The sequence below is a fragment of the Oreochromis aureus genome, linkage group 1, assembly GCF_013358895.1.
Source record: "Oreochromis aureus strain Israel breed Guangdong linkage group 1, ZZ_aureus, whole genome shotgun sequence".
Lineage (NCBI taxonomy): Eukaryota > Metazoa > Chordata > Actinopteri > Cichliformes > Cichlidae > Oreochromis > Oreochromis aureus.
In genome coordinates, this window is record NC_052942.1 from 33517259 (window position 1) to 33541781 (window position 24523).

Below are 24523 nucleotides of genomic sequence, written 5' to 3' on the forward strand. Positions count from 1 at the left end.
CAGTGTAACATCTGTATAACCAGGCAGGTCATTAACGGTAACACACAGTGGATGTAGCCATGGATTGGTTAGGGAAGTCCTATTATGAAGCGTTTTCAAGCAAGGGTAGAAACTGGCTCCAGAAGTGCATAATAGATTGCTGTGAAAATTCCCATGAAATCCTCCTTTCTGACTCTTGGAATTACCTGGATTTACAAAATGAGCTTAATATTCTGTTTAATATGATCTGAAAGTAGTGATTGAGATTATAAAGTCACCAGGAAAATACTTACTGAAGTCACAAATATCAGATTAAGTCACATCCAATTCCTCTTCGCTCTCAAACCCAGACACTACATCCGTGTTTTACACACATACATTAAAAGATGACTGTTGAGAGAAAAATTGCAGTCTAGGAAAAGCCAAAACCTCTTGATGAGATTGGGGTAGGGCTGTAATGAAAAGAGCAGGAGCACTGGTGAAATGCCGCCCCCTGGTGGGGAAGGTGTAGAAGCAGTTAGCGGAAGATGATTACAAAAACACCTTTAACCATTCCTACAATTTTTGATTGCATGTTGACTCGTCATGTTCCGGCCTCCTCCACAGGACAGCAAAACTAAAACTTGGCCTCCCAAAGCACCGTGGCAACACTCCACCCACACCAACACCATGCCCAATCCCAGCTCTTCCTTGTACCAGATGAACATCCCTCCTTCCTCCCAGTGGGGCGACTCCATGCCAATGCTCCAGTCTCCTGTGTGGTCTACTGCCAGCGACTGCTCCCCCTCCACCGGCATCTCCTCTGGTTTTCCGTTCACCCAGCAGCAGCAACAGCAGCAGCAGCAGCAACAGCAGCAACATAAACCCATGACCAAGGGCTTTAAATCCTTCCCCGTCAAGCATGAGCACAGACCCTCCTACCTTCACCAGTACTGATCCCGATCTAATGTCTAACGAGTCCATGGTGAAGTGCCACAGAGGACCCGTAGCTCTGTTACATGAGCCACTGAGTGGGCCGAGCTACAGCCATTACACTCCACACCCAGCGAATTGGAAAATTTCAAAAGCCTCACAGGCAACGTAAAGTATACACACTGGCTCAACATTTTTTTGTATCTATATTTTTCCATGTCAAACATCCCCATCAGAAAAAGATGTATTTTGAAGTTTTTCAAACTGCCATGTTTTAACCATGAGGTGCGCGTGTCATGCTGGCAGCAGTTAGTCAGGTGGTCGTTTCTCTGTCTGTCGAGCAGAATTTTCCTCAGACAAGAGCTGGAGACGTGCACAGCCGTCACCCACTTGCTTCTGCAGCTAAAAGTGTGTGTGTGTGTGTGTGTGTGTGTGTGTGTGTGTGTAGAGAAGGGGATTACAAGGGGGCAGGGGCTTAAAATGCTCTCATTTTGCCCGTAATAAATATACTGTGTCTACATAGCTGTAACTGCCAAATCTCATGCAAGATGACCCAGAATACAGCTACCATCTACTGTTTCATAGCTTGTAAAATAGTGAAGTTGAAATATAAATATTTAGTACTTTTTATTAAGAGGCTTTGAGCAGGCTCAGCATAAATATAGTAAGTCACTGCAGAGGTGTAATTTGAGAGAAATACACTACTTTTTCAACAACTGACCAGAGTTAAGAGTTATAGCAGTAACTATGTGCCATGTTGGTATCGATAGCACTTGCAGAATATTATTTCCAACCAAAGCGTTGTTCGGAAGACGAATGGTGCTGAAGAGATGAGAGGCAGTCTGAGATTATTGATCAACATGAAGTTAAACACCCTATTGGATGTGAGCATTAGGGAACATCTTCATTTCCTCTTCTCTAATTGGCAGTTGTTGGCTCCAGATTGACACTAACTCCCATAAACCTAACGTTTCTTCTTTGTTTAATAATACAATATTTTTTGTGTACAATTATTGACAGTATTAATCTTATTTTTGTATTTTCTTACATGTTATACCATACTGTATGTTAGTATTCCTGCAGACATATTACATAAAACATTATTTTCCACCTCCCAATATGTGAAAAAAGCACATGTTTTTCCTACAGAGTTTAACTACAGCATCGATCTATAAAGGTTACCAAATATGCCATGCTAAACACTAAAACATTGTGTAACGAGGGTGGGTTTTTTGTTGTTGTTGTTTTGTTTTTTTCAAGCCCTTGTTTCCTCGGTTCCTATGGCAGTGGGCTGTATTTAAAAGCCCAGAATGTTATCTTTTTGTGATGTTTGCGGATGCCAATGTTGCCTGTATTTATGAAATGACACCATGTTTTCAGAAAACTAACATACTTAACATGTTTACAGAGAATTGTTTGCTGTATATACATATAAATATATATCTTTTTATAGTTAATGTGCTTTGCACAATCAAGATATAGGGTTTGTTGCTTTTTGTCTGTGTTATCTCCCTAACTGTTGCAGCCTTTTTTAAGACATCAGTACAGACCTTGGACTGTAACTGTTAGCTTCTCAGCTGTGTCAAATGGTTTACTAGTGGCTTCTAAAAAAAACACAAAAAAAGAGAAAAATAATAATAAAAACATGTTGCCCTAATAGAAGATATGAAGGGGGGCTGCTTGGCTTATGTTGCTTATTGTTCTCTTGAGCTGGCAACTGAATCTTTCCAAGTGTACCAGCAATGCAAAAAATGAATAAAAATAACTAGCAATTCAAAATGCTGTTGTTGTTTTGTTTTGTTTTTTTCTTGGTCTGTTTGTTTTTTAAACATAAGTTTAACTCTCTTGCTGGTTTTCATTTTTTCCTCCCTCTTACTTCACCTATCGTCTGCTTTTTATCTGGGTCTGGATTACAGGGACAACAGTCTAAACAGAAGCCCAGACCTCCCCCTTCACAGCTGAGTGCTCCAGCGCCAAATGGGGGGAACACAGCCATTCCTAAGCCAGACGAAAGATATCTCTCCAGCATCTCCTGGTTCTGCCCCAGGGCCTCTTCCCTGTGCTGTGTACACAACACCTCGAATGACTCCTTTTGATTCTCAGTCTTCCTCAAAAACTAAAATAAACTACTGCAAGACACAAAACAAGACAAGGAAGCTTTCTTAAACGAGATACAGTTGACCCTCAAAATTTGCAGGGGTTACGTTCTTGTGAAAAACTGCAAATTCTGAATGTGGTTAAAAAAAGCCTCTTTTTTTAAATTTAGGGTTAGTTTAAACCCTAAATATGCTTTTGTGTGGCATCTTAGGGCTTTAAGAACAAAACGAAAAACATACAGATAGCTACACGCAGTGATGCTGGACCATCTGCCAGAGATGCAATAAGGAGAGATAAAATACGCTCTCGGATTGGCTACTTTCTGCCTCTGAATGGTATCTCACCATCTCAAAGATTTCCTCTGAAACAAAACTGCAACTTTGTGGGGGGTATACTGTAGCTGTGCTGGTAGTTTCTGTATAATGTAACTTGGATATATGTAGGTGTGGTTGCTTTCAAGTTGTAGCTCAAGTCCTCAGAGAGGAAAGAAAAACAACAGGGGTCTTCTAAACCAGAGTGATAAAAGATGCTCCTGCTGAAAACATTTAAGTGGATGTGAACTCTACACCTCAGGTTTACTATAACTGCAAGCCCTTGTGAAACCCTACGCCTGATGTGCCCATTCCTTATAAATTTAAGTACCTAGTGCTGTTAACACACCTTTCACAGATATGAATGCTGAGGAAGGTGTTGGGTTGAGTATAGGTTCTACAGATTCTGCAGAAGAATAATTCAGGCATAACAGGGTAATAGTGTGAATCAATACAATATAAAATCTGAATAGACAAAAAGCACTCGTGACTAGTGTAAATAAAATAGTAAATATAATTTAATATCCATTTGAGTTAGTAAAATTTTATTTTGTTTCCAATTTTGTCTGCAGATATCCAGCTCATGACCCTGAAATGGTTTACGTCACTGAAAACAGTTCATACTGAACACAGTTCTTTGTTATGAGATCATTCTCGACTGGCAGGGTGCTTTGAGAGGGCATTTTCTGCCAAGGCTAGAGACCTTTTTTCCTGACAGATAACAGGAGGTGGATCCTCTGCTTCCTTTGTCCATATCTCCAAGTTTTGTGAACTCCACCTTGGCAGTTTCTGTATAATTATGCTGTCAAATGACCACAATCACATGCTTCTGAGGAAGAATGCAGCTGTCACAGAAACTGCAATCAGCTGCCCTCTGTGTGCCCATTCACAGCTGCTGCTGAAGCCGATGTGTCATTAGATGTGGACTAGAAACGAAGACAATAATAGAGCATTAGAAACAAGCCACCTCCATCCTCATTATTACTGCTGCTTCTGTGTCTGGTGTGCGTTTACATTTGATGTGGAAGCTGCACTGTCGAGACTTGCATCAGCTATGGTTGCCAGGTAGACAATGTTGCGATGCAGAATCTGTTGGTATCTGTTGGGAAATGGAAAAAATAAATAACACCACTATGATGTCAATCAGCAGCATTAGTGGAGGAGAGGTTTGTGTAACTTACTGCACACACTCCACCGCGCGTCCTTTCTGCATGTACTCTGTAATGCATCTGATCAGCTGATCGTTTTCATCCAGTAACTGGAACAAAGCAGAGAATCCGGCAGGACCAGTGAGAAATTTAGAGAGTGTAAAGCCACTTACAGCAAAAAAATAAAGGTTTTCACAGAGTATTGAACCATGTTAAGAGGCCCTACTACAACCACTTTTAACATTTTTATCTAAACCTGTCACCGGGACTAGTCCGTATAAAAAGTCTACAGCCAAATGCGATAAGGTTACCAATTTTGCCCCCAAACAAAGGTGAACGTATTAACTTGCTAGCAAGCTAAATGCTAATCCAAGAACGATCGATTCATAAAAGCAAGGTAAAAGCTTCTAAAATATACGTTCCTGGTGTCTTACCCTCTGTATCGTCTCTTGGTTGACTGTAGCTTTTCCTCTTAGTTTCTTTGGTACAAACACAATCGACATGTTTAATTTAATCCTACTACAACGATTCCGCTTTTACTGCGCCAGCTGACCGGAGAGCTTCTTCTTCGTGGGACGTATTACGTTCGACTCACACACGGGGAGGCAGGCATAGCCCAGCGTGCGAGCCGCCTGTCCAACGGCCGAGGGAAACGTCAGGGGCGGGAACCGACCAAAGATGATATATACAGAAAGATGGAGCACTCCATTGCTTCGAAGGCTGAACGATAGATTAAAGAAGCTTGTTTCCGCCACTGAAAAGAGTCTTTTTTTGCCATCCATGTGTAAAAAAAAAAAAAGAGCGACGTACTATCGCATTGTTTTAAAAATTAATAAGATAACCTAAAAATTGTAGTTTTTAAGTCGAACTTTAAATAAATTAATTGAAATTTTGACGTAGGAATCCCCAAGTTTGTTGCAAGTTTCGATAGATTAACAATAAACTGGGGAGGAACTGTCAGGTGTCAGCTTGATAAAGATGTCTTTCGCGTGCATGTATGTGTATTTGCATATACACTCATTTGATTAGGTATGCCTGATCCACTGCTTGTTTACCAAATATCTAACACACACACACACACACACACACACAGCAACCAAAACCATTTTCAAACGTTTCTCACCAATTTAAGAGCAAAAAAAACACATTTCACCATGTCATGTGAAATATATGAAGGGAGCATTTTGGGAAACCACTACAAGGTAGAGGCTTACCTTGGAGAAGGCACCTTTGGTCTCATAACCAAATGTTAAAATACAAAAAACAACAAAACCGTGGCTATTAAAATCAACAAGACCTGAAATTTTGCAACAGGCAAAATTGGAAATTTTTATCCTGGAGGATTTTTAATCCTGGATGCCGATACCTGCAACATTGTTAAGTGGAACGACTCTTTCTTCCACGGGGAGCGCATGTGCTTAAATTTTGAACTGCTTGATCAAAACCTGTGGGACTACATAAAAGGATCAGAATTACCAGGGTCTTCCCATAGGAGAACTGAAGCCAATTTTACATCAGCTATCAAATGCTTTGTACCACATAGGTTCCCTGGGAATACTGCATGCTGATCTCAAACCTGGAAACATAACAGTTGTCAACCGCCATGAGTCTCTCGTCAAAGTCAAAGTTATTGACTTTGGCCTGTGTCTGCAGTGATTCCTGGTACCATTGTGCAGATGATTTGGTATAGAGCACCCGAAGTTATGCTTCATATTCCATATAATGAAGCAATTGACATGTGGTCTCTGGGCTGGTAGCTGTGGAGCTTGCTACAGGGGTGCCACTCTACCCTGGGAAAATGGATTATGATGTTTTGAAATTCGCTATAGAAACTCAGGGCCAGCCACCAGATTATATTCTAGACTGTGGCATGGCCACCGAATATTATTTCAGAAAAGACGACCACAGCGAACAGCGCTGGACATTTAAGACAGAAGAACAATTTCAGTATGAGACAGGATACCAATCCAAGGACACTCGAAATATAACACTTCAGCACCTTGATGACCTCAAACAAGTAATCACAGTTAGAACAGGACCTGAAAGTGGCACAGATTTATTGGTCAGCCTGATTAAACGAATGTTGGCCTTGGATGCAAACCAGCGCATCAAACCCTTGGAGGTTCTCAAGGATCCCTTTTTTGACCCTGGCCTGAGAGTTCCTCCTGCATTGAAATGAGGAGCAGAGGAGGACAACCGTCTCCAGCAGTGCTTCTTTGACCCTAGACAAAAGTGATAAAACCACAAGCAGGAGTTGGAAAAGGCAATCAACAGCAGAAATACACTGCAAACGCTTATCTACAATGCAAACCCAATACTCGTTTAAATCTGATAACAACAGCTTAATATTTTAAGCTCTTTTAACCAGTCGCGGCAGATGACTGTCCTTTCCTGAGCCTGGTTCTGCCGGAGATTTTTTCCCATTACAAGGGAGTTTTTTCTCTCCACTGTCGCTAAATGCTTGCTCATAGGGAATCCTCTGATGGTTGGAGTGGCCAATGCTGTAGGACAGGGGTCTCAAACTCCAGTCCTCAAGAACTACTGTGCATTACAGAAGTTCTTGAGGACTGGAGTTATAGAGACTCCTTAAAAACAACAACAACAAATATGGTCTTGAACTTGGGCACAATTTTGGTGAAAATCCATTAAGTAATCACTGTGTCAAGTTCATAGCAATATTCAAAGCTGAGCAGCAGACACCTTACCATCAATCCTTCAATCAGACCTCAAACACCATGTTAACACAGGTAAATTGGATACAAGTTAATTAAATAAACCAGCTTTAAGCATCAACTAAGTGTTGTTTGTAATTCTTCAAAAATACAGTGCTACCCTTCAGCTTCCTAGTAGACAAACTGTCATGGTCCTGGGTGTAGTGACCCAGGGTTCGTATGTTTTTGAGTTTTGTTAATATTCCAGTGTCAGTCATGTTTTTTGTAGTCTTTATGGCTTTTGTGCTTATGTATAGTTTTTTTGTCTTTAGGGTTCTGTCTCAGTGTCTTCCCTGTCTTTCCGTGCTTCATGTTCCCTCTTCATCTCTCCAGTCAGTAATGTCCCCGTGTTTGTTTCTCCACCCTGTTCTCAGTGTTAAGCTTGTGTGTCTTTGTCCGCTTCTCCATAGTTGTCATGCTTCCTGTTTTATGTTGATAGTCCTTGTCCTGCATTCGGCTCGTTTGTCTCGTTATGTCAGATTAGTCCCCAGCTGTGTTCCCACCTGTTCCATCTTCTCGTTATCCTACCTGTGTATTGAAGTCCTTAGTCTCCCTCTGCTTGTTGTTGTGTTCTCCACGTTAGCTGTGGGCCCTTTTCTCGTCATGTCTTATCTGCTTTTGCTAGGTCAGGTCTTATACTCCAACTTTACATTATTTGTCCTGGTTTGAGTTTTTATTTATTTTGTAGTGTTCATGTATTTTGTTTTCAGTTCATTCTTGCCAGCAAATAAAAGCTGCTGCTTTAAGGTCTCTGTCTCAGAGTCCTGCTTTTGGGTCTAATCCCTGCCTGCTACACAGCTTACCATGACAAAAACCTGTGGTATAAATGTGATCCTCTCAAATGAAATCCTCTCATTTTCAGAAAAGTTAACCTCTCGCTTTGAAGTCAGTGTCACTGAGATTTAAACTTATCTGAGACTTTTAGTACATGTAACCATGGTATTGATTTAAAAATTCTACATTGTCTTGTCGTGTAAGTTGTCTTGAGTTATTACATTCACAAACTTGGGTGTACGGTGTACATTTTAGGACATCCTCATGTCTCAGGAAAAAAGTCGTCAGATCTCAGACAAAAAGCTGTCAGGTCTCAGACCACTAAAGGTCAGGTCTCAGGAAAAAAGTTCTCAGGTCTCAGACAAAAAAAATGTCAGGTCCCAGGTGTCAGAGAAAATAATGTCAGGTCTCAGGAAAAAAGTTGTCACATCTCAGGCAAAAAAATGTCAGGTCTCAGGTCTCAGACAAAAATTCATCAGGTCTCAGGAAAAAAGTCGTCAGGTCTTTAGCTTCTGGGTAACAAAGAAATGACATCATTCACATAGATTACTGATTGGTGGCGCTAACTCGAAATTTCGAGTTTTCTCAAAATTTTGAGGTAATAACTCCAAATTTCAAGAAAATAACAAAATTTCGAGTTATGGATGCTTTTATTTATTTTTTAGTGGCAGAAACGGGCTTACCATTAACTCAAAATTTCGAGAAAATAACTCGAAAATTTAACTTATGGATCCAGGATTTTATGGATTTTGTCTGAGACCTGGCTTTTTTTCTGAGACCTGACGTTTTTTTTTGTCTGACACCTGACGACTTTTTTCCTGAGACCTGACATTTTTTTGTCTGACACCTGAGACCTGACGACTTTTTGTCTGAGACCTGACATTTTTTTGTCTGAGATCTGACGACTTTTTTCCTGAGACCTGACTTTTTTTTCTGAGGCCTGAGATCTGACGGTTTTTTGTCTGACACCTGACGACTTTTTTCCTGAGACCTGACATTTTTTTGTCTGACACCTGAGACCTGACGACTTTTTTCCCGAGACCTGACAACTTTTTGTCTGAGACCTGACGACTTTTTTCCTGAGGCCTGAGACCTGACATTTTTTTGTCTGAGACCTAACTTTTTTTTTCTGAGGCCTGAGACCTGATGACTTTTTTGTCTGACACCTGAGACCTGACGACTTTTTGTCTGAGACCTGACATTGTTTTGTCTGACACCTGAGGACTTTTTGTCTGAGACCTGACAACTTTTTTCCTGAGAGGGAGGATGTCCTAAAATGTACACAGTATTGGTGTCCACAGCGACCGGCTACATAGCAAATTTCTTTTAGATAAAGATTACAACACACACATAAGAAAATACTACCCTTTTTGACAACACTATTTTGATTTTATTTAATGTAGTGCGAAAAAGAAAAGAAAACAAAAAAATAAATAAAATAAATAATGTATATACTACATACTATATAAATTCTTGTGTTACTAATCCTCTGGTGCAGCTTAGCAGGGGTACATGGTCTGTGTCAACACATAGGCGAAGACTAAGACTTCAGATTTTCATGGCATTTGTCAAACTCAGACACATATTTGTTTGAAATAACTTGCAGATTTTTCACATAACATGGAGGACAGACTTTGTCTTTTCCGCTGGACAAATTTTATAAGGTGGTCTTTTACGTGAACATGACACACATTTTCTGCGCCCATACAATAAAAGAGATGAATGACAGTGAGGTCAATCCATCAAACGTTGTTGCCCACATGGATCTAAAACAGGAAACATTATATTCAAATAATTTCTGATCTTTCCAGCTCCTTGTTCTAATCCTTTTAGTTGGATTCGATTGGAATTATTTAAATGTTCTTTGTTTGATCAGTTTAATCGGTTTTCATGATCTCTGGAATTAAAAGTTACACTACGCTAAATTAAATCAGGTATATATGTATTTGGGGCAGCACGGTGGCACGGTGGTTAGCACTGTTGCCGCACAGCAAGAAGGTCCTGAGTTCAATTCCACCATCAGGCCAGGGTCTTTCTGTGTGGAGTTTGCATGTTCTCCCCGTGTTTGTGTGGGTTCTCTCCGGGTACTCCGGCTTCCTCCCACCGTCCAAAGACATGCAGCTTGTGGGGATAGGTTAATTGGATAATCGAAATTGTCACTAGGTGTGAATGTGAGTGTGAATGGTTGTCTGTCCCTGTGTGTTGGCCCTGCGACAGACTGGCGACCTGTCCAGGGTGTACCCCGCCTCTCGCCCTATGATAGCTGGGATAGGCTCCAGTGCCCCCCGCGACCCTGAAAAGGATAAGCGGAAGCAAATGGATGGATGTATTTGGTTAATTAGCAACCAAGGCTTAATGTCTGTTTGGTACAATTCTAGCAAGTACTTGGAAAACAGAGCTTTTCATCTAGTGTATAATTCTCGTTTTGAACAGGGCTATTCTAAATATTATTTTGATTTAACTTCTGATTTTTGCCTATTTAGAATTGCAGTTTAAAGATTTTCTTAATTGCTTAAGTCTCAGTGAAATTAAAATACGTTTTCCAAGTGATAATCCTTCTTTCCTGAATGGACTTTTATCTTGTGCTATAGGCTACACTATGTACACTACCGGGCAAAAGTTTTAGAACACCCAAATTTTTCCAGTTATTTATTGCAATTCAAGTCGTTCAAGTCCAATGAATAACTTGAAATGGTACAAAGGTAAGTGGTGAACTTTCCCCCCTCTCTGTCTGCATAAAAGCAGTGGTTGAACACACTGTGGTACCTCACCCTTGTGAGCATCAGTTGAACAGTAGTGTGTATTGCAGAAAGTATTGTGTTGCTACAAAAATGGCAAGAAAAAGGCAATTAACAATGGAAGAGAAACAGATCACCATAATACTTAAAAATGTAGGTCTTTCCGACATTTTGTGTGATAGGTGGCTCACAGGACAACAGCTTCAAGCATAATAGTGATTGCAGAAAGCAAGTCTCAGTTTCAACTGTGAAGGGAAGACTTCGGGCTCCAGGTTTGACAGGAAGAGTTGGAGCAAGAAAGCCATTGCTAAGACGTCAGAATAAGACAGAGAGGCTTGCCTGGGCCATGAAACACCACCATTGGACTACTGAAGACTGGAAGAAGGTATTATGGACTAATGAATCAAAATTTGAAATCTTCAGTTCCTCACTCAGGATCTTTGTACACTGTCGGGTAGGTGAAAGGATGGTTCCACTGTGTGTGGAACCAACTTTCAAACATGGAGGAGGAAGTGTGATGCTCTGGGGGTAGCCATGACGATCTTTTGATTTTATCACCATCTTCTGGAGCGCTGCAGTGTAACACGGAATGTGGACCTAAGAGCTTGAAAAAGAAGGAGACTGGACTTGTATAAATCTGCAAAGATGTTTCATCTCTCATTCAAGAGACAAAGATGGCCATTTCCTGGTTGTGGGAATAATGTTTAAATTGTAGATTATCCTTTGTTTTATTCTTTATGCTGCTGTAGTAGTAATTTTAATTGCAAGATTAATTACTTTCCAAAAAAGTCATATTACCTCAAATCTATCAAACTGACAGAATCTGAATTTAAATCAGTAGTTTCAGAAACAGCCCAGAGGTTCTATAGATTTGATATCTACCTAATCAAGTGAGCAGTGTGTGTGTGTGTGTGTGTGTGTGTGTGTGTGTGTGTGTGTGTGTGTGTGTGTGTGTGTGTATTCTTTTATTATGAATTATTTTTTTTAAATTTGATCTTTTATTGACCATCGTGCCAAGGAAAAACAAATCTGCATGTGAGTTGTGCATATTTGCTGTCAACCATTTTTGCTATTAATTGCTTAATAATGCTAATTTCTGTGCAATAATAATGTAAAGATTCCAAACATGTATCAAATACGAGAAACTTTGTGTTAAGGGGTTACTGCTTTGTATTAACCCAATTTTTTAATGTTCTAATAGGCAAGTTCTTTAAAAACGTGACCTTACAGGCTGTGTCCATGAGTGTGTACAAGAACTTGTGCAACAAAGGATGACCTAGGTGCAACTCGCAGCAGGATTTCTGAGAAAAATGTAGGGTCACATGGAAAACAAAACCAAGACATAAATTGTACAACTTTATTTTACGTAAAAACTCCATTTTGCTTCTCAAGAAAACTATTCCCGTTTTACAATTCCAGTGACTGGAAGCAGTAGCAAACATATGAAAACATGTCAGTTGTGAATTGATCAGTAATATTTTGTCTCAAATTTAATCCTGCTGGTTATTGAGAAAGCCCCTATAGAGTGATGCTTTTTACGACTATCATGCAGTGATAGGCTGTCTGTGATGAATCCAGTTAAACGGCCCACTTTCACCTGAACTGTTCTGTTCTAAACAACCAGAGCTACAGGAAAGGATCTATTTCACCTCGTAGTGCTATTGATACTTGTCTGAAAAGGTAACCTTTTAGTTAAAGGGAGAGCTGTACAAAAATCCACCACTCTAAAGGCACTCCCCTAAAGCACTAAATCAGAGCAAAAAAACAAACAAACATAAAAAACAAACAAAGAAACAAACCATCCCACCACATCCAGTTCTTGTCCCTTTGTTCAAAGTCAATAAAAATAAATTCACTTCAGAGAATAATCACACTGACCACAATGCAACAAGACTGCTACAAACAAGCTGGAAGGGCTGACACCTATCAGCATCGCTGTCATTTGTTTGAACATATGCTTTGAGACATCATTTAATCCACAATATTTCCCATTTTCAGTAAATAATCTGACACATCTGACTGTAGTAACAGTAGGGAGGGTGAAGGAAACGACAATTCAGAGGACACCACTGTAAGACAATTCAAAAGGAAGCTGATTAAAAAAAAAATTAATAGATGACTCCACATGTTTGGGACATTTAACAGATACTTAAATGATAACACATCTGGCAGACAATCAGTTTAGCTCAAACACATTGTTTTGGGTTTTTTGTCAGTTTTAACCTTTTTGGTTGTCCTTCCCTACAGGAAAAACAAAAAACCTTCTACAGATTTTACTAATAATGAATATTTCCTCAAAAAGGTACAAATAACAGGAAACTTAAAAAAAAATAATAAAAAATACGGCAGTCAACATATACATCTAAACCTAATGCTATAAACTGCATATATCAAATGAATGGCTGCCGACCTAAAGCTGAAAGAACTCATCTGATTTATGAGGGCTGAATGATCTACTTACTGAGTACACGTCTTAAAAACTAGGAGAGACTGGGTTTTTTTTTTGGTGGGCAATAAATTTGTTGTGGAGCAGGAAGAATAAAATGAGATGGGAATACATTCAGTACAGCTCAGATTTTTGCTTCTTCAGCTGGCTTTGATCTCACTACATTTGAGAAGGAATTAATGAAAAATAAAATGTTTAAAGTCGAGAAAGGATACTGAACACATGAGTCTGAGAAGAGAAAAAAAAAAGTGCAACTGGCGATGCATTGAATTTTGGTGTCAAAAAATATATCAAACGGGGTTGAGGGGAACTGAAAAAAGATAAAAATAAAGCTATCAATCACACCGACTGATCTGCTCACAGTATCAGAGGGCACTCTGGATACAGCATTCAATATCAAACAATACTGTAGGAAGAAATTAAGAGAACAAATTCCAAAACATGGTATATTTACATGTCTTCCTGTCCATCCGGTGACTGCTTATCAAACTAATATTTTTGGGGCAAAAAAACAAAAAAAACAAAACAAAAAACCTCATTGTGAAGTTGAGAGAGGGAGTGGCACTCTCACTGCCTGAACAGTCCACCGTGGTGCTGGTGACCAACAAGATGTCTTCATTTTTTCTGTCTGTTGAATGCTGAGAACAATCTGTAGGATGAATATAATTTCATGATGACTGGCTACCATTCATCTTGGATCCATCACTGCAGTACTACGCAGCCACCTTGTTCTCCTTCTGCAAAAATGCAAAACAAAAGTTAATCATTTCCTCCACTCTGCTTTATTTGCTAGAAAAAAAATACATGTGAGATCTTCAGAGAGCATAAGAGATGGACACAGCCTCCATGACACCTCACTGTTGAGCAAAAATCCTGGTATGATGCCTTAAGATGAACATTTTTGCTGTCATGATAACTGCAGAGCGAAGTCAAATGAAACTGGACGGTCATCGGTTAACAACTTGTCCATCACAAGTTTCTATCGTGGATAATTCTCCCCTTTCACTCTTAGAATGGCCATGTTTTACACGATGAACTTTGTGTTTCAGACAATGTCCTGAAACTAGTGAGTTCTCAAGCTCATTGGGAAGGTGCCTACTGAGATACTGAGTCTTTGTTGCTCACTGACCCCTACAAGACCACAAGGGTTGCCATTGAACAGAACGCACAACGCGCTAGTAAAGTTCAATTCACTTTTTGTATATGGAAGCTAAGTCCATCTTATGCCGTCTATAATGAGAGTTCATAAAGGATTTACCCTGTATTCAAAATCAGAGAACTCCCGGCCTCCTCTGCCACCTCTGAATCCGCCTCTGAATCCAGGTGGAGCACCCCGGGGTGGTCCGAAGGAGCCTCTGCTTACCGGTCGCCCTCGGCCTCCACGAGGCCCCATGAAGCCTCGGCCACGGAAACCACCTCTTCCTCGGTTGTGCCTCAGAGGGATGCCGAACGTCTCAGCGTTCATTCGTCTCTCTTCAGCCCAGGTTGGCCTACGATCCCTGAGACACACAGACATCAATAAGGATCCAGATTTTTTTCTAAATAAATAAAAGCCACATGAAAATAAATTTACACAACATAAAGAAAGGCATCAGAGGCTAACATGAAATTTGATCAAAAATTCATTAGAGAGTGAACAAACCAAGCATTAAGAACTACAAAAAAAAAAAAAAAAGCAGGTGTACATCAGTGAAGTTCCAACTTTGGGCAGATGACAAATCATCAAAAAGTTTATTTTTTTCAGAATTTTCGTGCACACACGAAAAACCAAAGCATCTTTAGTTCTTCAGAAGGCGGCAATGGACCGACTAGTAGCAATTCGGTGTCCCATTCACATGCGAAGCCTCTACTAACATAGAAAAATGCATCTCCTTTTGAAAAACCTCTTTCACCTGTTTTATTGAAAGAGATAGAAACAAGTCTTTCAGCATATTGATTAAATACAAAGCATAGTTTATGCAGAGGCAGACTGCAGAATCTCCAGAGGGGCACAAAAAACACCGATTCTGACCTTTTTTTCTTCTTCTTAAGTGCAGCTCTACACATCTTTGAAGAACCTTGCTGGCAGTTCACATGTCAAATCTGCTTGTTGTGTAACTTTCGATTTTGTTTTATTTATTTTTTTAAATATATAATCTGGCCAGGCTGAAAACACAAGTGTACAAGTGAATCTTTTTAAATCTAATATGACTACACGAGAGACTTCACATGAGAGATATAGACAGTGCAACACTTGGATAAAATTAACTGCTCTGTGACTTTCTTTTTTCAGTTTCTATTATTCTTGTACCAGTGCAGAATTGCAACACCAGTTGTTTAGAAAAAGCAGGTTCACTCTCATCAAAAGTGGGTCTAGCGGTGAATGGTTCATATGTTCACACAGTCTAGATTTAGTCTTTAAGTGCAAGCGCAGCTAGTGTTCTGCTTGTTGGATAATGGTGTGGGGTCTGGTTTGAGGGTATACGTACGACCTACATCCCATAAAAGTGACAAAACTTAAGTCACTCAAATCTTAACATGCCCTTGTGTAACTAATGCACCACAGAACAGATTAAAAATAAATAAATGGACGTATTGAAGTACCTGGTATCATCACAGGACAGGTTATCAAAGAAGGACTTGGACTTGTCATAGTAGCAGGTATTTATCACAGCCTCCTCCTCCTCAGCAGCACCTTCATTGGTTGGATGCTCCGATTCCTCCCCATTGAGTGCCTTTTCAGTTTTGTCATCTGTAGGAAGAAATGTTGTAAAATCAAACAACTTAAAATGCCAAAAGTGTTAACATTTGTATCATGGTACATATAGTTTTAGTTGCTGCAGTTTAGGACTCGTTTAAGTGGTACCTTTGAGTTTGAGCTTGTTCTGGAGCTCTTTGTCAATCTCGTCTTTGTGAAACTGGGCGTTGGCAGTCTCAAAGTCAAAGTCTTCATCAAACTTCACTGTGCCATCCCTGCGCACATTTACTTTGCCTCTGCTGCGGTTTCCTCTTCCACGGCCGCGGCGGTTAGAAGGCTGAATGCCAGCTGAGAAACAACAGAAACAAACTTATATGTTAAACTTTAAAAAAGAAAAATAGTGCTTCCCACTTGATAAATTACAAAAGTACATTCTGAGGGAACTTTTCAGATTTGGTTGACGTGAAATGAGCCTAAAGCATTTCAGGAAAAGCACTGCCATCCCAACATGAATCCAGTAAAGCTTTTCATTATGTATTTAATTTTCAAAACTGAGTGGCTACAAAATAAAAAAAAAAAAAATAAAAAACCCCAAAAAACCAACCGATGAACACATCAGTAAACAGCAGTATGTGATGTGGACATTACTGACTGAAGGTGCAAATTACTCACCACCTTGGCGCTTGTTGGGATCCCGGTTTTCAACTGTACCCTGTTCATTATCTGGCTGCGCTACCTTCTGAACCTCAGGAGCTGAACAGTAAAAGAAAAGAGTCATCAATTTAACTTGGCAGGGCTTTGGCACTGAGGAAGACCATAAATATGAGCTTCAACTGCAGCACAGGTTCAGGTTTAATTGTATTTATTAAAAATAGAATAAATTCAGACGTTAAACTCTTGCTTTTGGTTCTGTAGAGTAGCCATTACTAAACATAAGATCCAATTCAAACTTTAATCATATCTCAAAGCCTAACACCTTGCTTATGAATTGCTTGATTAGGCTGATTCTCTATTAACAGCAGTATTTGATAGCCAGTGTTAAATTTTAGTTCTTTCCACGCTAACAAGATAGAACAAGCTGATAATCAAAGACATCAGAAAGTTAGTATTCTTTACATCCTGTGGCTTTGCATACTTAAAAAAAAAAAAAATCAACATTAATGATTAATGTTAATTTTAAACTAAATTTCAAACTTTACTCTTTTGCTCTGTTATGAACTTACTACAAATAACTTTTCAACCAGCCACAGCCTACACTCTGAAAATCACCGACAGCACTGCTGGACCGTGCTGGTAAGAAAATTGACCAAACCCTGTTGGCTATTTTACCTTTTCTCTGCTCCAGGAGATCTGGAGGCTTCTGGCTGCCAGTGGTGGTGGTTCTGGAAGCTGCCGCCGCTCCTGTCTGACTCCGCTGTCCTACAGGTGCAGGTGGAGCTGGGGCAGCTGATGGTGGGGCCTGCACTGCCTGTTCCAGGGTGGGACTCTTTCTTATAGAATCCAGCTGGGGACTAGTGCGTCCTGCAAACAAACAAACAGCAATTAAAAGCTGTTCCAAAGTAGCTGCTCTTATGGGAAAAAAAAAATTCACATTAAAAGTGTTGAGTGAAAAACATACTGTCCATTAAAGTCCTGCTTGTGCAGGACTTCACAGTGTAAGCATTTCACTTGTATTTGTAATAGATTTGTGTCCAATGTAAAACATTTTTGGAGTATTTGTGAGTAAAAGTAACATTCAGCCCAATCTACTTAAAAATTTAATACACAGTAGCAGTGAAGATGATTCTGTCAGAGCTGAATGATAAGCTTCAGCTACTCACAGACTTCCACGTTACTGGCAGTGGATGACACAGATGTTCACTGACAAAAAGGTAAAAATCGAATCTGTACATTTAGAGAGAAAATTTGACATGTGTCTTTTATACATGACCTCTCCTTTGAACACTTTAAAAAAGGTCCAGGCTTCACCAGTTTATTAGAAGTATGACGCATAACTGTCTTTGCTGTTTCCAGTTCAAAACACAATAGGGACCAGGTGTGTAGCAGGAAACTCAAAGCAGTGTGCAGCTGTGCTCTATTCAAATGAGCAGGAATCAGGTGTTGCTCCAAATTTGCTTGAGAAACAGATGTTTAGCTTACAATAATATTGTTTAATTGTCTGAGGTCACTACGTAGCATTTAGACAGATATGAGGAATGAATGATTTAACTTCATCTGCTACATTTCACACCATCCATAAAAGAGGGTTTGGACAGCCTTGAACAACCTAATGCTTTTTAATGTGGCTGACTTGCTTATTTCACACAGCTCCTTACCAACTGCTCCAGTAGATCCAAACTGTTGAGAACCAATGGGTGCAACACCAAACTGGCTGTATGATGGGGCAGGAGCCCTGCTGAAAGGTGCATAGGACCCAGGAGCCTGGAATGATGGAGGTGCTGTAGCACTTGAGGATCCAATTGATGACTAGACAAACAAATATGCATCCAGTTGAAAACATTACAAGATTTTTAAACATAGCTGTTAACCATGACTGAAAATACTAAGATACAATTATAAAGGTCTGATGCCTACATTTCAAAACAACAAATAACGCAAAACGAATGTGAAAACTGTAGTTAGGACACAAAGCTGTTAATAAACCAATGCACGTCTTAGAAAGTGTTACCTATCTAGAAGATAGATAAGATACCATATCTAGAAGGAAAAAAAGCCAGACTCTACTTTGAATACACAACAAGTAGAAGCCCTTTATTTTTTTTGTTGCTTCCTGTATTTTCTAATTGGCTTCTTTCATTTTCTTAAAATGGGCAATAATTAAAAACATTGATAATCACTTATTTTCTGTAACAAAGAAAGAAAAAGCAGTAATACAATAGTTGTCACTTTTCTACCTGAATTTCTTTATAGGTGATCCTTGTAATACAGGTGTTAGAAATAATGTTAACGATGGCCCTACAGCAAAGTTTCTTTAAAGCAAGCTTTGCAACTCACAGAATGCCTCTAGGCAATTATTTCAGTAATAATTCTGAATAGTTATCTCAATTGCTGTTATTTAATTATTATAAAATCACACACACACACACAAACTCTACATACAGAATAATTAGTCAGTGTCTCTCCCTTATAATGCCTCAATAAAGCCATGCCTGTGCAACCATGAGCCAGAATACAAGAGCCCTAAAGAAAAGCCTTTACACAGCTGTGTTATAGTAATGGCATGCACGCCAACTGACTTACTTGAACTATAGCAGGGTCCTGTGGCAGGGCACTGGTGGCTTTTGGTGGCTCACAAACCGTTAGGTCTTTAATATCACTTCCTCGGAAGATGATGTACTCAAAGACCTCATCCCGAGGAGGAATAGGCCTGTCAGTGGGCCGATCCTCAGTGCCAAAGGAGCGCACTGTAGGGAAAATTCACAGGTTAATTTACACGACTTTACTTTTTTTTTTATTAAGGAAGAGAATATCCTTGCGTTAAGAACAGACACTGTTGACTTCACATTACCTGTCAATGTTAGAACTGAATATTATGAATTTGCGTTGGAATACAGACGAAAGAAAACAGACCCTTCAAGTTATATCAATTTTTGTTAACCACATTATTCAACATAATAAACTCCACACAATATGAGCACTTGAGATGAAGTTATTACTCTTCCCATACGCACAGCCCACCAGGTCTAAGCGATACTGTCAGTCAAAGTATTATAATCAGTTTCTAAAACGCATGTTAAAAAATAAACACTAAAAAGAGCCAATAAGCCCCAATTAGTGCTTTAACAAGGTATGTCTGGTGGTAAGTATGTGTCACTTGGTGCACAGCATTTGACTTTACCACAATTACAACGTAAACAAAGGACTACAGCGCTTAACTATAGCGCCACTTAGCTCTGTTGGCTAACTAAAAAGCTAACCAACAAAGCTAAATACGCTAAAAAATACTGTTTTCCTTCGCTTAACACTTTTACGCTCTTTGAGACTTCTCTGCGTGCCTTAACTTACCTTTAGCGAGAGCTACAGTCGAGTTTTCTGTGTCAATCGTGTACAAAATTCCTTCATAGCGGATCTCGGCCTTGGAGATGAGGCTAATTTTGCTGCCGAGGTACGGTGTCCCTCCTCCGCTCATCTTCGTCCTTTAACTTTATTTACACACGTACTTCCAAAGAAAACGTTTTGTGTCACACGAGACGTCGGATGCGTTATTTTCAGACCTGCAGTTCTCAGACTACATAACATATATCGTCAACGACACTATGAATCTCACTCGCCCGCTCGCAACTGATCTCTACCACGACATGGCCGTTTTCATTTTCCTTCCCCTGCCGCAAAGGATATTGGGAGATAGGTAGCGACCTAGTCAACTAAAGTCGCCTCCTTTACCTCTATCGTCCCTTCCACTGTTGCCTTTGCTTAAAAATAGAAACGAATGATGTGACAAATATATTTTTAGCTGTACCAACATTTTTGATGCAGTTTGGGCTTTTATTTTGTAATTATTATTATAATATTTCCTCAAAGGGACTAAATAAGTCACTAAATAAGGATACTTAATACAGGTTTGAGATTCAGTCACAAAAAATCTCGCGATATTACACGAGATTACATACAGAGAAGGTTTAGAGCAGAAAATTTCGCAGCCATTAAACAGTCTACATTTTTTACGTGTCTCCCACAGCTCTCATGACGCTGTCCCTGCAAGGCACTAATTTTAAATAAAAAATAATAACAACGGTTATTTTCATTTTAGTGTGAATGTTTTTAGGCAGAGGCTTCTGAGCAGTTATAGTTAGGCTAACTCAAACTAAATACTAATTGTGAAAACATTTTTAGTTAACCACAAATAAGTAAATAACTAAATAACTAGATTTCTGAAAATAATCAGAATAAAATAACTAATATAAAATAAAAAAACAAACAAACAAAAAACCCCAAAGGAAATGTCTTTAGCTTTATTATGCCAATAAAACTAAATAGAATAGACTAAATAGAACTTACATAAACTAAAGTCAAAATATTTAGAAAACAGACAATATTAACTCATCAAAATGTTATTCCTTGGCCAAACAAATTCATAGTAATGTCGTGGTGATGTAATGTTGCAGTGTTGTGATTTATATTAAAAATAATGCTTTCAGTTAAATTGAAGTTATTTAACGTTACTTATTGTGTGTTTTGCCTTGTTTTGCCAGAACATAAACTGTAGCTATAACTGTACAAAATGTACAAACATTGCAAAAAATGATAAGAAAAAAACTCCATAATTATTGCTAATAATATTATTTTTTTTAGTATTTTACTTTAACTATTATTGTACTTTTTACTAATATTAATGTACTGTACTTAATACAATATACAACTTATTACAATCTTTCAACATACAACAATCAAATACAGCTACCATAAAGTTTTAAAAATTATTATTGTCATTGTTGTTGTTATTTTAACTGCTATAAAAAAGTATTCCCAATTAGTCCTGATCAAAATCTCGTCGTCAGAATAGACCAGTGTTTTCTCATAATGCCATTTCATTTCAACCCCGCACTGCCTTGCTATGTTGAGCCAGATTGAGAAATCTCATATTTATTATTAATATTTATTATCTTATTTTAAGACATTTTAAGCTACTTTTTGTATGTTGGATTAAAGACATTTTAATTTAATTTAATACTTCATATTTTTATTTTGTCATATTTTACCTAATTGTATTTTTTTTCATATTAGTTATTGCCACATTTCCTTTTATTTGATTTAAGATACAACCCTAATGATTTAGGCTATTATTTTACAGATTGTGTTAACTTCATTTTTAACTGCTGTAAAAAAGTAATTTACTAACTGTATGGATAATAAATGATATATTTCCCATCTGACCTTTTGCAAAAGATGCACAGACAAAGGGAAAAAACAATATCAAAATCAGACCTAATAATTATATGACTTCTGAGTAAATGCTTTGTTTCAGATCTATTTTATGTATTCATTAACTTAGTAGCTTTATGTACATTATAACTGTCTTATATCGTTTTAAAATAATCTTTGCTTATTTCTTGAACATTTTTTTCTCATCTATATATGATTTTCTTTAAATATGGTCACAGCTCCTCATATTTTACTTTGGGATGGCGGTGTAACTGCACGGTACTTAGTATGATTACTAATTAATACTCCATGAAGGTAACACATAATAAACAGGATACAATAATCACAGACTTACGGCTACACCTAGGACGCCCCTTCCTCCATTTATACCCCCCTTGTTTAATGACGTCAGATCCATTCCCACAATGCCTAGTAACACGCAGGCGCATTGTAAAAAAATAGAAGACGGCTATCTGTGATCAGAGATGGCGGGCGCCTCCGACCCCCTGGAAGATATGCTCTTTTCGGAGGTGGATGAAAAAGCTGTGAGCGACCTAGTGGGCTCATTGGAGTCACAGCTTGCTGGACAAAGCAACCCGGCTGGTAAAGCAGACGAAAACGGAGGCGCTGGCTCTGTGGCCCCCTCTAACCATCACTTAGGAAAAACGCTACCAGCTCCAGTGAGCACCACAACACTAGAACAACAACAACAACAAGGACGCCGAAATAAAACTGAGATGCGCCAGGAGATCAACTCTAAAGACGTTAGCCCGGATAAGACTGTCACATCTCCTTCACCGGGCTGCAGCCCTTCTTTTGGCGAGCCTTCCACCACTTCGGGTGCCTGTGTGAGCGCCACTAGCAGCGGCTCGCAATCACATGGAGCATCCATCACAACACTGACTGCATCTGGTGTGTCAACTTTGGCATCTTCGCCGCCAGCCAGCATCAGCACCACTACATCCAGCCGGGGCTCTAAAGTTACCGTGGGCACAGGCGAGACGTCGACGGGAGCAACCCCGCCGAGAAAACGCATAACGACGCCGCGGAGGAGCGCTTCGGCGCGGATAAAGAGTTTGAACGGCGCAGCTGTAACAACGCGGAGGAACAGCAACGCAGCGGTGGTCGACAACGTTAACCCAGTGGATACGAGTGCAAGTACACCAAACTGTGGACGACCCGTCACAACCTCTATTAACACTTCGACGTTCACCTTATCCAACGCGAGCCTGCCTGTGGGTCAGTCGGCTATTGCTCTCGACAGGGGGACTCCTACTATTGCTTTGCATAGACTCCCGAGTCATATTGTTGCCAGTATAGCCCAGAACGGCAACGGGACCAGTGTTTCGGCCTTGGTCCAGCAGGGTGCTCGTATAGGACCCGTTACCTCTTCAGCTTCCCCGGGGAACCAAACCAAAATGGTCACAGACACTGGGGCTTCCAAAACAGACGACTGTCAGTCCAAAATTGTAATGTTAACCCAGTCTAGCGGTGTCAACTCTGTAGTAAATACTGTTTCCACTTCCTCTCCTCCTCTTCCTCCTCCTTCTTCTACTTCTTCTTCGTCTATTGTCACACCACCAACAACTACTACAGCTGCAGCAACAACAACAATAACAATAACTCAGCCTCTGAGCTCCATCACACCTGCTGCGTGTGTTACAGGGATGGCAACTATTTCAGCATGTGGAGCTGGTCAGACCACATCAGCGACCACCACTATTACTATGGTTAGGCCAACAGCTCCCTCTCCAACACCTGCTGTGGCTACATCTGCACAGTCGCAACCCCGTCCTGGACTTACAGCACCACAAAGGATTGTAACCCCCCAACTGATTGTCAGACCGCCTCAGCAGCAGACCACCATTCAGCTGCCCCCTGGGTTTACCATCCCACAAGGTAAGGTTAGCAGGAGGGCTAACAACCAAGTCAGAGGATCCTGGTTGTGGTTGTTAAAAGGGCTCAGTGTGTGTTGGACTCTCCCATAATAGAAGATTGTGTGTGACATCCTCCGGATTTTCCCTGGCTCAAAATAAGCCTTTGGGCATGAATAATCTACATATACAGTGGCTTGCAAAAGTATTTGGCCCCCTTGAACTTTTCCACATTTTGTCACATTGCAGCCACAAACATGAATCAATTTTATTGGAATTCCACGTGAAAGACCAATACAAAGTGGTGTACACGTGAGAAGTGGAACGAAAATCATACATGATTCCAAACATTTTTTACAAATAAATAACTGAAAAGTGGGGTGTGCGTAATTATTCAGCCCCCTGAGTCAATACTTTGTAGAACCACCTTTTGCTGCAGTTACAGCTGCCAGTCTTTTAGGGTATGTCTCTACCAGCTTTGCACATCTACAGACTGAAATTCTTGCCCATTCTTCTTTGCAAAACAGCTCCAGCTCAGTCAGATTAGATGGACAGCGTTTGTGAACAGCAGTTTTCAGATCTTGCCACAGATTCTCGATTGGATTTAGATCTGGACTTTGACTGGGCCATTCTAACACATGGATATGTTTTGTTTTAAACCATTCCATTGTTGCCCTGGCTTTATGTTTAGGGTCGTTGTCCTGCTGGAAGGTGAACCTCCGCCCCAGCCTCAAGTCTTTTGCAGACTCCAAGAGGTTTTCTTCCAAGATTGCCCTGTATTTGGCTCCATCCATCTTCCCATCAACTCTGACCAGCTTCCCTGTCCCTGCTGAAGAGAAGCACCCCAGAGCATGATGCTGCCACCACCATATTTGACAGTGGGGATGGTGTGTTCAGAGTGATGTGCAGTGTTAGTTTTCCGCCACACATAGCTTTTATGCGTTTTGGCCAAAAAGTTCCATTTTGGTCTCATCTGACCAGAGCACCTTCTTCC

General features: G+C 39.8%; 4 protein-coding genes across 9 annotated transcripts in view; 2 read left to right on the forward strand and 2 right to left on the reverse strand.

Moving 5' to 3' along the window:
* Window positions 1-2670, forward strand: part of garre1 (granule associated Rac and RHOG effector 1) — a 40936-nt gene extending 38266 nt beyond the window's left edge. For all 4 annotated transcript variants that reach the window (XM_039612824.1, XM_031746619.2, XM_039612834.1 and 1 more), the window contains one exon: window positions 586-2670. In XM_039612824.1, the coding sequence (XP_039468758.1) occupies window positions 586-915 (330 nt within the window). In that variant the 3' untranslated portion in view covers window positions 916-2670. The remainder of the gene's footprint in view (window positions 1-585) is intronic.
* A 1129-nt stretch (window positions 2671-3799) lies between these two features.
* ss18l2 (ss18, like 2) lies at window positions 3800-5075 on the reverse strand. Its single transcript, XM_031746543.2, has 4 exons — window positions 4882-5075; window positions 4481-4557; window positions 4314-4398; window positions 3800-4225 (listed from the first exon to the last, which is right to left on the reverse strand). The coding sequence occupies exons 1-4, from the start codon at window positions 4948-4950 to the stop codon at window positions 4163-4165; spliced, it is 294 nt and encodes a 97-aa protein (XP_031602403.1). The 5' UTR covers window positions 4951-5075; the 3' UTR covers window positions 3800-4162.
* A 6938-nt stretch (window positions 5076-12013) lies between these two features.
* Window positions 12014-20120, reverse strand: lsm14ab (LSM14A mRNA processing body assembly factor b). The gene is made up of 9 exons (XM_031746447.2): window positions 19799-20120; window positions 19034-19197; window positions 18109-18259; window positions 17123-17314; window positions 16466-16546; window positions 15962-16141; window positions 15700-15847; window positions 14375-14615; window positions 12014-13853 (listed from the first exon to the last, which is right to left on the reverse strand). The coding sequence occupies exons 1-9, from the start codon at window positions 19920-19922 to the stop codon at window positions 13830-13832; spliced, it is 1305 nt and encodes a 434-aa protein (XP_031602307.1). The 5' UTR covers window positions 19923-20120; the 3' UTR covers window positions 12014-13829.
* A 1976-nt stretch (window positions 20121-22096) lies between these two features.
* Window positions 22097-24523, forward strand: part of LOC116325639 (transcription initiation factor TFIID subunit 4-like) — a 95312-nt gene continuing 92885 nt past the window's right edge. For all 3 annotated transcript variants that reach the window (XM_031746596.2, XM_039612862.1, XM_039612865.1), the window contains exon 1: window positions 22097-23554. In XM_031746596.2, the coding sequence (XP_031602456.2) occupies window positions 22141-23554 (1414 nt within the window). In that variant the 5' untranslated portion in view covers window positions 22097-22140. The remainder of the gene's footprint in view (window positions 23555-24523) is intronic.

Excerpts from the sequence above, each read along its gene's own strand:
- ss18l2 (XM_031746543.2), bottom strand. The coding sequence starts at position 4,950 with ATGTCGATTGTGTTTGTACCAAAGAAACTAAGAGGAAAAGCTACAGTC. Across the intron at positions 4,558-4,881 it reads ACCAAGAGACGATACAGAGG|TTACTGGATGAAAACGATCA; the intron begins GTAAGACACCAG and ends GCTTTGTTCCAG. Across the intron at positions 4,399-4,480 it reads CGCGCGGTGGAGTGTGTGCA|ATACCAACAGATTCTGCATC; the intron begins GTAAGTTACACA and ends ATTTCCCAACAG.
- lsm14ab (XM_031746447.2), bottom strand. The coding sequence starts at position 19,922 with ATGAGCGGAGGAGGGACACCGTACCTCGGCAGCAAAATTAGCCTCATC. Across the intron at positions 17,315-18,108 it reads TGGATCTACTGGAGCAGTTG|GACGCACTAGTCCCCAGCTG; the intron begins GTAAGGAGCTGT and ends GTTTGTTTGCAG. Across the intron at positions 14,616-15,699 it reads CTGTCCTGTGATGATACCAG|GGATCGTAGGCCAACCTGGG; the intron begins GTACTTCAATAC and ends TGTGTGTCTCAG.